The sequence below is a fragment of the Nansenia antarctica genome (assembly GCF_963989245.1).
Source record: "Nansenia antarctica genome assembly, chromosome: 2".
In the NCBI taxonomy this organism is placed as follows: Eukaryota; Metazoa; Chordata; class Actinopteri; order Argentiniformes; family Microstomatidae; genus Nansenia; species Nansenia antarctica.
The window spans coordinates 73,768,291-73,779,826 of record NC_137675.1 but is presented as its reverse complement, the minus strand read 5'-3'; the positions used below and the strand labels follow the sequence as shown (position 1 = coordinate 73,779,826).

At 43.0% G+C, this 11,536-nt stretch overlaps 1 protein-coding gene across 1 annotated transcript; it reads right to left on the bottom strand.

Moving 5' to 3' along the window:
* Positions 1–275: 275 nt before the first annotated feature.
* On the bottom strand, positions 276–11,536 carry rgs9a (regulator of G protein signaling 9a; the record flags this gene model as incomplete). The annotated part of the gene is made up of 17 exons (XM_080522422.1): positions 276–432; positions 731–813; positions 1,028–1,166; positions 1,261–1,348; positions 1,780–1,895; positions 2,375–2,488; positions 2,700–2,761; positions 3,388–3,417; positions 5,230–5,292; positions 5,457–5,538; positions 5,784–5,860; positions 6,110–6,168; positions 7,880–7,931; positions 8,202–8,308; positions 8,513–8,563; positions 10,116–10,212; positions 11,471–11,536. The coding sequence occupies 17 exons, from the start codon at positions 11,534–11,536 to the stop codon at positions 276–278; spliced, it is 1,443 nt and encodes a 480-aa protein (XP_080378548.1).

The following is an 11,536-nucleotide window of genomic DNA, read 5'->3' as shown; positions in this document are numbered from 1 at the left end:
ATCCCAATCCCCTATGCCCTAGAGAGGATTAGATGGGTATGACCAAATAGGGCAACCATTCCACCTGACCTATAAGCCGTTGCGTACACCTATTCAAGCTTCTTAGATCTTAGCATCAAGGGTACATTTGGGATCAGGGTGTAACTCTGACTGTTTGAAATCCCATACTATTTATTTATTTTAATCTCTTATATGAAATATGATGTATATATTTATGCAATTGGTATTTAGTATGTAGTACCCAGCTTCAAACACAGCCTTTGTCCCTCTCTCCTCTACTTCTTTCTGTCTAGTTTGCTCATCATTTCTTTGATGTTGATGGGGGCGTTGGCGGTCGCGATCCTGGCTTTCTCCTCCTCCTCCTGCTGCCATGTGACGATGGGGCTAATGCCCGGGTTACGGTTCCTGGCATTGTTCTCCAACTGGGCATCACTGGGGGGGAGAGGGGTGAAGAGAAGAGAGAGGGAGGAGAGAAGTGGGGGGAGGAGAGGAGGGGGAGGGCAGAACAGAGGAAGGGTACATGAGGGAGGAAAGGGGCGGAGAGAGAAACAACAAAATGAGGAGAGGCATAGGTAACCAAACCAATGTACATTGGTTTAAGAAATGTTGTTCTGAGAGGAACTTGTGATTTGCTACAAAACAAATACACAGTAAACCACCCTTTGTGGTATGTGCTACAGAGCCAGGCCACATGGATATTGTGGGTGTAGGATCTCTTTTAGACACTTACTTGAAGTTGTGAAACTCAGGGTTCACTGTCTTTTTCTGCATCTCCTTGTAGACGGGAGACTTCAAGTAGCGGAAGAAGGTGTCCTGTGAAAGCGAAACAACAGGGAAACAACTATTATAATATAATAGTATATTATAATCATGTTTCATGTCATCAAATGTGATAACTATCTTTATCTGAACTCTACTGAGGGGAGTCATTGAAAGTCATTTTATTGACACCTGACACAAAGACCACACGGGTAGTGCAGGGCGGCAGGTTATATTACCAGTGCTGTTTACATTTTCAGTAACACACCTTTTTCATGAGCATGAAGACGTGTGTCTGGGCTGCATCCAGGACACAGCGGTGAGGACATTCCAGTCCCTTCACTGTCAGACCCATGGTACGGCCATCAATGTTGATCCAGCGGGGAGCACCAGGGGCCAGGAAAGTCCTACACAACAACACACACATATTTTTGACAACACTCCTGACATTTTTGTCCCCCACCTGCAACCCCCCCACCCCCCCCCCACAGTATAACTCACTTGAAGATGATCTGAGATGTTGCCGTCATAGCGGATGCTTCTCCCCACCTCATCTCCTCAGCTGCCTCCCAGAATGCCAAGTTCTCCCCTATGTCACAGGTAGCAGATATAACATACTATGCACACGGGCTAGTTAGCTAAACTGCGTTCTGGGGTGCATTGCCTTACACCCTGAGCGCACACAAATGCAGCTTGTGTTAGTTCAGGTGGGACACTTTAAGTCAAACGGGGCATGTGATACAAACACGTATACAAACATCATCACATCAGGGGGAGGCTTAAAAGCAGCTGTTACTCACATTCCACCATAGTTAAACTGTGTAACGCCACTTGCTATCAGAGTTATGCTTATGGGTTGTCCCACCCACCGCCCCCAGGCCTGACTGAACTTCATAACATTGAAAGGACTCATGAACACACTCTGTTTTCCACTGACTCCAGTGTGTGCAAACCCCTTTCAACATCCTAGCCTCCACCCCCCAACAACACATTAACTATACATGTCTGATGAACACTGACCACTGAACTCCTTCTTGAGAAAGACCTTGAAGTCGTCACGTCCTCGCAGGTCACTCAGCAGCTCGAAGAAGCTGAAGGACCAGCGCTCCACACGCAGCTTAGTGGGGACATCCACTCTAGGGAGAGAGAGAGAGAGAGAGCGAGAGAGAGACAGACAGACAAAGTCCTCATCAGTTACTCCATGCCCATCCCCATGACCACCAGCAGCAACACTTTTGATTGTGTGTGTGTGAGAGAGAGAGAGAGAGAGAGAGAGAGAGAGAGAGAGAGAGAGAGAGAGAGAGAGAGAGAGAGAGAGAGAGAAAGAGAGAGCGAGCTCATTGCTCATATACTGTATGTATGAGAGAGGAGGACAGGTCTCACTCAACACAGGGACCTGCTAGAGGGTGAGCAGGTTTGGGTTCCAGCCCTGATTCACCTCATGATAAATGTAGTGGTGTGTTGTCAATATCAATAAGAACTGTTAGTCTGTTACCTTCAAAGGTCAATCCTTTAGTTAGTTAGTTTTACAACTGTAATCATCATGTCATTCAGAGGATTATTTTCTATGCTATGTAAAGGAACCTAAACATCAACAAAATGTAAACATGCTCACGATCGTGTGTTGATTTGCCAGAAGGTGTCGTCGTCAGTCTGCCAGGGGTTGCTAGGGGCACAGGGTGCTAGGAAAGGGTCGTGGTTCTTGAGGTTTGTCATGTACTTGACTATGCTACGGAGACACAGCAGGGACGAAACATGATTACTTTTTCATACAGGGCTAGGTCAAAGAACTTCCAACTCTCACACAAAACGTGTTTGTTTCATTCACATCTTAAAACATCAACATTTGACATGAATAAGTACGGTACATAAAGCAATAACTAATTCTAAACAGAACAAGAACTTTTTTTAACTTAGCCACTGATCCAAGAGGGACTTACGCTGCGAGGGACACTGTAGATTTGACCTTTGACCTCATGATGGCTTGCTGAAGGAAGATGCTCTGAAAGGAGGAAGGAGGTGTCAGTACTGTGAGTAGTTTGCTGATTTTCAAACCGGCCCCTAGCCCCTACAACCTAGCTGCTGATGATCTGATATAAAGGTATAAAATGGTACTTGTTTCACCTTGGCCTATGATTGGCTGGGTGGATTCTTTGCCATATTTCTTCCACTAATTCAATGTTTTCCGCTCTACAGCAGTGGCTAAGGGGTAGAGTCAAGAGGCCAGAATTCCCTTTCTTATTCTAAAACACCTATGTCTAGATCACATTTTTAAATGATGAATTTAGGCTTCAACACACATCCTACAGAGGTGATTGTTGATGTCATTACAGTACCGGTACATTCAGTATCTTATAGGGGCAGCTGTGGCTCAGCCGGTAGAGCCGGCATCTAATGATCGCAAGGTTGGCAAACCCTGGCTGGCCACTTGTCGAAGTGTCCTTGAGCGAGGCACTGAACCCGTAATTGCTCCAGGGTTGCCTTCTATGGCTCTGACCCCTGGCCTAGAGCATAACATACATTTCGTTGTACTCTGTGCAATGACAAAGGTTGAATCTTCTTCTTCTTCTTCTTCTTCTTCTTCTTATAGCAATTAAGAAATGATAGTGCAAAATCATAAATACTTACTGTTCTTCTGTACTGGTCAAAGGACAAGTTCTGAAAAGTGACAAGACAAAACACGTGAGCTTGTTTCTGCAGGCTTATGTTCCCATTCACATTCTACTCACTGTACATTAGCAACATGGCATAGGTAACATCATAAACACAGACACAAGGGTTGAATCCTATCTTGAGATATATTCGCTACTGTATTGCACAGTACCTTACATTTTGATACAGATTTCCCATTGACATCAATGCATGGTTTACTTTCATGCAGCATCTCAAGTTTGGTTTCGACCTCTAGTACATACAGTATCTAACTCAACATCTCAAATCAAAGAGAGACTGAGACAGGTCCACAAAACAAGGGGGAAAAGACAGCTATGTCAACTGCAAGTATAGTACATGTGTAGAAGGCTTCCTAGTGAGAGAGAAGGTGTTTATCACAGTGGTAGAGAGTGTGTGTGTGTGTGTGTGTGTGTGTGTGTGTGTGTGTGTGTGTGTGCTTGTGTGTGTGCTTGTGGTAAACCCTCCCATCCTTGTAAAGGGCAGAATGACATGGAAAAGAATCTGCATGGGAAGAGATAAAAAAACAAGAACAAAAGTGGTCAAGTGAGAGATAAAGAAAGGGTTTTAACCAGACCACATGGGGTTTCAAATGTAAAAGGATACGAAATATCCAAACTGAGAGGCAGATATACAGTAGATTCAAAACCATCACTTGGTAGAATTCACAAATGAATCAGGTATGAAAACTAGTTTCCGAGAAGCAAGTTTTAGCCATCCGTGCTGATAAACACAGTTGTACTCATGGAGGCTTGTGGCTGGATCCTCCCCAACAGTATTAAGAGGAGATTGCAGTCCCAACACGGGGTAGAGAGTCATTTTCTTAATCTCTGTATACAACTCAGATTTTCAGCACACACCCACACAAACAAACACACGCGCATCCTCCGTCTCAAATATGACCAGAATCTGATTAACCTCTGAAGACTCAGCAATTCATTTTTGTCCTCTGTGGGGGACATGAGTTTACAGATATGTAAACTGTTAACTGCTGCCATTTTTCATTTTCAATGATGGAAGCAAAAAACGAAATAATAAAAAATAAACAATTGGAAGACAAGAATAATCTGTTTCATGATAATGAGTAGACCAGGTGGGGAAAGGGTGGGGGGGGGGCCTAACCCAATTGGAGTCTTAGCACAGCCAACACTCTTGACAGGAATAGTGGTAATAATAGAGGGAGGGATGGAGTGGGGGGGGGTTGAACTTCCAGGGTAAGACCATCGGTTCAAGATCCTCTTAACGGAGTAAGCAGATGGGAGAGAGGGAGGGAAGATGTTGAGATAGAGAGAGAGGGCGAGGGGGTAAAACAGAGCTTGTCTTAAGGAGAGAGATAGGCAGTCAGTGTTGTTACAGACACTCTGCTAAGCTCTTGAGGCCCGGCACAGTACAGCAGGTGGTCGTGACCTTACAGGTACTCTGTCAGTCACTAACACGGACACAGCAGGACAGCTCATTCAAATGCTGCACTTTTTCTCAACCATGCTAATGCTAATGGTTGATGGTTGTATTGTAGTTACGTAAACTAAACAAGTTCAAATCATGAGTCAATGTCACCAGGCCTTTAGGTTACTAATATAAAGATACATCGAATTATGCAATCATTATTAATTAAGTGTTCCTTTAAAATGAGGGACCTGCTTGGAACTCACCTGCTATCTGTCAATAATGATTGTGGAAAAGCTACTGTACCAATTTAGGGGGACAGTTTCCCTGCTAACAATATCCCTATTCAATCACTGTCAATTCCCACTGTTGAATGGTGTAAATGGCAGGTTCTCACTGCAGCTCACCTGTTACCTCCTCTGCATTTGGGTCAATGAGACGATCCAATCCGCAGTCCATGGCACTGTGGGTCCGACGCTACAGAATGATAACAGGCATATTTTCATTCAACACCTAATAGTGACTCTAGACACTATGATATTATAAAGCATGCACGCACGCACACACACACACACATACACACACACACACACACACACACACACACACACACACATACACACACACACACAGACACTCACAGGTGGCCTGTTCACAATCCAGTAGGCCCGTTCCTGGCAGTCAAACACCACTCGGTCTGGCTTCTTCCTCTCCTTCCCAGCCCTGACATGAAGCAAGACACAAAGAAGACACAGAGATACGGGAGATACACATAGGAGACACAGAATGAGACAGGGAATTCTCCATAGGGCGTCAAATACACCATAGACATCTGCTTTACTCTGGCTGTCATGTGAAGTCTCTATCAAGTGAGGTGTGCCCAAAGACGTTTGAGTGAGATACAAATTACACATAATTTTGAATTGTAGGTTAGTGGCTTAACAACCCGAGAACAGGAAGTCACGTACTTGTACTGTTCTGTTGCCTGCAGCACGATAAAGTCCCACTTGTGGTTCATCCATTTATTAAGGTTGTTGTAGTGTTCCTGATTAAATAAAGCAGAACAGATGCTTTAGATGGTGAACCCCAATGATGTTTATACACATAGTCTATGGACACTCAAATCATGTGAACGTTCTTGTGAAGTTAAAATCTAGTGTAAAAAATTCAGACAAATTCAGATTGTATCCATGCAGACTACTTCTACTGGGACTATAAAGTGGAGCTCTATTAGCTGAACAGGATCTTACTGAGACCTGAGTCTCTTTTACAGAAGAGCTCTTTACCACTGTACCTGTTCATAGGGTTCCAACATGCCCTTCTTACGGATGTTCTTCTTGGCCAGGTAGATGGCTTTGGGAAGAGAGTGGGGGGGGGGGAAGTCATTCATCATTCAACACATCACCACTGAGTGATTTTATGATCTTTTGTGAATTATTTCACAATTTAGGCATATTTGGTTATCGCACCATCCCAACACCTGTGACTCAGATACTAGAAAGTGAAAAAAGAGTAGCCGTCGGCCAACTCCATCAGCACATGTCCAACCATGAGCTCTATGAGCCCCTCCAATCTGGCTTCAGAATACACCACAGCACGGAGACCGCCCTCATCAAGATCATCAACGATCTCCTCATCGCTGCTGACTCTGGCCACATCAGCATCCTCATCCTCCTGGACCTCTCTGCAGCTTTTGACACTGTCTCCCACACCGTCCTCCTCAACCGCCTATCCGACCTTCTAGGTGTCATCAGTACAACCCTCTTCTGGTTCCAATCCTACCTCTCCAACAGGGAACAGTTTGTTACCATCAATGGCTCAAGTTCTTCCACAGCCCCAATCAAGGCGTGCCTCAAGGTTCTGTACTTGGACCCCTCCTCTTCACCATCTACATGCTCCCCCTCGGCTAGATCATCATTGACTCCACCTTTTCCTTCCAATCCCACATCAAGTCCGTCACCAAATCCGCCTTCTTCCACCTAAGGAACATTGCCAGACTCCGACCGTCACTCTCGGAGTCTGTTGCTGAAACCCTGGCCCATGCGTTTGTCACCTCCCGTCTGGATTACTGCAATGGTGTACTGTTTGGAGTACCCAACAAAATCCAGTATGTCCAAAACTCCGCTGCCAGGGTTCTCACCCACACAAAGCCGTGGCAGCACATCACCCCCACCCTCATCCACTTCCACTGGCTTCCGGTCAAGTCCTGCATCTCCTACAAAATCCTCCTCCTCGCCTACAAGTCCCTCCATGCCCGTGCCTCCCAGTACTTATCTGACCTCCTCCACCCACATGCCCCTCCCCAGAACCTCTCTTCAGACACCCAACCTGCGAACCTTCGGGGACAGAGCTTTCAGTGTGGCAGCCCCCACCCTCTGGAACTCTCTCCCTGCGGTGATGCGCAACATCCCCACCCTGAACGCCTTTAAAACGGCCCTCAAGTCCCACCTGTTTGCCAAGGCCTTCAGCCCCTAGTTCTGTTGTTGTTTTTGTTTGCCTGTCTGTTTTGGTTATTTTCTTGTTTCTCTGTAAAGCGACCTTGAGTCGCCTGAAAGGCACTATATACATTTAAGTTATTATTATTAATATTATTATTATAATTCAGTGAGCGGTGAAAGGTAATATGATATGAGCAACAGTAGAGGGAGACTAAAACATGTTACATAACATTTGTATATCACTTTGCATGACACTCAAAGACACGTTACGATACGTGAATATCATTTTATAACTCTTTCATATAAATGAAAATGAGCGTTGATACAACAATACTGTATATTTTTTGGCTCAATAAAAAACATTTGTAACAAAAAAAGACACTTTTTACATACCTCCATACATAATGCTTGTTATAATAAGGGTAACATTATTAGTTCATGCAATGACTTGTGATTATATATTATAAATGTGATTATTTTTTATTGCAAATTAAATTAAAGGAGTTTAAATTACAGATACATGAGATATACCAAGATATGACTCCACCCACACAATTACACCCACTTACTCCTTACTACTACAGGTTCACAAGTTACAATATCCACAACTACTGTAATGTACCTACCATAATCAGAATCCTCCGCTACCCACTTCTGTGCAGGCCAGAAATAAGGGGTCTGGGAAGATTGGGATTAAAGAAGGGAAGATCAGCCATGGCAAAAAAAAATAGCTGTACTATTTGTTGTGTGTGGTGACGACGATGATAATTTGATGTTTTATGTAACCGGTGATGCCGGAGACAGATTTTCCCCCTGGACGGACAATAAAGCTGTATCCAATCAGATGAAAAGATCTGGAAGCTTTAGTTACAGTTACAACACTCCAGCTTAGGGTTAAGTTTACTTGGCATGAACCAGGTGCTAACAGGGGTTGGCAGTTGACTTTACCTGGAAGCGGTAGAGGCTGTTGTCATTGCAGAGGACAAGCTTTCTGTGGTTCTGCAGAGGGTAGATGTAGCCAAAGGCCACCAGCATGGTGCCAAATGCATGGGCCTCTGATGGAAGAGAGGAAGACGGGTAGGGGGCAGATAAGCATAATAGATGTAGAGAATATCACAGCATTATTAAAGGCTTTATGTTACAATCCGCTATTCACCTGGCATTCAATGATGCAATAATAATTACATGGAAATGACAGGCTAACAACAACAACTTAGTTTTGTTGCCACAATCTATTCAGAATGTCGGTGACATCTTACCTTCAGTGGTAACCTTCATTTTATTGACAATCCATGCCACAACATCCTGACCTGTGTGGAAAGAAGCAGATATTGGAACACATAGATTTAATGTGACAGTACGTTCTGATAGGTGAGTTGAGTTTCAGTTTGCTTACATACTAAAGAGGCCAAGAACAAGAGCCAGGACACAATGTGAAATACATTACCCTACATCTGCCCTACACAATCATTTACTCTTGTGTTATTGTAAGAGCTCTTAAAGGAGTAGGTTTGTAGGAAATCTGGCAACTCTGGCCACCGCAGCGGAAGAGAAGAAGAACATCCTCCCTAATAATAGTATAACCCCCAGAAATGGACTTGCAATGTCAGACATTGTGACAACACATGTCATGAGACAGAAAAGCGAAAATCGGTGTGTCCACTCCCTTAGAACACCCCTGGCAGTAACAACATGTTTATATGCAAACCAAGTGTTTGGTTTAGAAAGCCCCTTTTCCAGAAAAGAACAACCTTCCTAAATGAAATATTTATTTGAAATATTTGAAATATTTATTTCAAGGCATCTCATTTCCTGACCACTACTGATTAAACATAGTCATTACAACCATTAGGAAGCTTTTAGAAAGCTTGAATATTACATACTGGACCTCTTAAGAGCCACAATCTTACTAACTCAGCTGTATGATTCTACGCTATTCCAATTGATTTAATTAATTACATCTGCAAGCCCAACTGAAGCAGGAAGTGGCAGGACTATTATGACCATTTCCTGTCTATCACATGGGCTAATCAGAAGCCACTTTCCAGCCTGATCTGCTGATCCCTCCCCTGGTTTTAGCTCAGATTAGAGATTAGAGGACAACTTTGGTTCACAAAGCACAGCACAGATGTCATCCAATTAAAGTCTGCCTTATATAGCCCCTGTCCAAAGCTTACCAGCCACTGCTTGTTAGTACAGTCTAATAACTGTTCAGTACCTCTTCAGTACACACTTATGTCTCTTAAATTCAGCCTATGCTGTAGTGCAATATTGGTGACAATATCACCAATATTACGAATAATTCTTATTATGCCAGATGATTCGATTCTTACAATCAATGTACTGGTAACCATTCTGATATGCACTGGAAAAACAACTCTTTGGATTCACTTAGCTCGAACGTTTTAATTTAAAAGCGCCTTTCTCAAACTCAAGGACACTGTACAGAAAACAGAGAGAAGCAGGACAACAACAAAAACAGAACAAAGACACAAGATAAAATCGTATTCAAAAAAGACAAATGGTGTAAGAGCTCAGGCAGCTATGGGGGGGGGTCTTGAGTCTGGTCTTAAATGTATTGAGAGTATAAAAGCATCGGATGGCTGGTGGAAGGGTGTTCCACAGCTTGGGTGCAACAACAGAAAAGGCACGGTTGCCAAGTGTGCGTCGCCTAGTGCAGGGTATGAGTGGTCGGGGTGTAGGAGTGGTAGGTCACTAGGTCAGACCAGAGTCAGACCAGAGTACCACCGGAACTACCACAAAGTGCTACCAGAGTACCACCAGTTTGTCTCTTTGGATAAAAATGTCTGCTCTTATCATTATTATGGCTGCCATGTTGTGTTATAGTGTGGAAGCCCTCACCAGTGATGACATGGGGGATGGTGGTGACGTTCAGCTTCTGCTCCGACCCTTTCACCCCGCTCTTAGGGTCCTGCATCTCCACCACAAAGGTTTCCACCTGGGCACAGTAGGGGCAGAGGACGAACACTCAATAAGTGGCTGGATCATAAAAAGAACTCTTTCCTCGATTCCACTCTCACCTCGCCTCCTTCTCAAAGCACATTAGAGGAGAAGGTCTGAGGTTCCTCCACTTGGATCATCTACAATAATATTGATAATATCATTGTAATGCATGGAATTAAATGAGAAATTGTATAATAAACCTCCACCAGCCCCCACTGCAGTACACTACATGGTGGTGAATTCATATTAAACTACTCTCCTATGTATCATATTACTACTGTCCAAAGGGATGTTGGTGGTGCCAAATTAACAAAAAATAGTTTAGTTCTGTCACTTCAGATGAGTATAGGCAAGGGTAGGGGCCTGATGCACAGATGTACAGATGCAAAATGAAACTGGCTATCCTCTCTTGACCCCTCTTCATTGCTGATGTATATCCTATTGAATTGTCTCTGGTGCTCCTAAAAAGATTTCTTGAATGCACAGGAGCTCCCTAGTGATTACAGGTAGATGCTGAAGACATGAAGATTGGGTTTCCCCCTGTAGAGTTTGATTTCCCAGTGGTGTGGATGCCACTGAAGACCTCTTATGTCTGAGATGTGGGAGTGGTTCCGAGCTATAGACACAAGCTGTCAAAATAGCACTGAAGCAAAGCGGTTTGATTTTGAAGTATTAGTTTGGATCTCTTTAAACTCTACAATCTCTCAGCTGTAAATGAAGTGGCCTACACATACTGTACATACATAGCCCACGAAACAATATTGTGAGGTACAGTAGTGTCTTTTTATGAAGCTTTTGATAACAAACTGAAAGCCCTCACAACTATATTATATATTATATATATATTATTATTATATATATATATTATAATTATTATATTAATAATATTAATTATTATTAATATTATTATTAATAATATAATATTATAATTATAATATATATATATAATATATATATTATATATATATATTATATTAAATGATCTGTCAAGGCAGTTGGCAGGTAACAGGATTAGGAGTGGGCATGACAGAAGAAGACCTTTTCCACACTCTATGGATTTTTACTTTTGTACCACAAAAATGCAATGCCTAGGTCTATAGACTATATTTTATATTTAAAAAATCATCGGAGGTAAGACTTCAACTGAACAAATAATTCAGATTTCATAATAAAATGTCACTGAAGTTCTTCAACCTTTTCTCAGCATTCATATCAACACCTAAAACATTGGAACATCAGGTAAACCTACGTACCTTTTTTTGACATGCCATTCGCGGCCGGTAATGCTGCCCATGATCTCGGAGTATCCTTATTGTCAT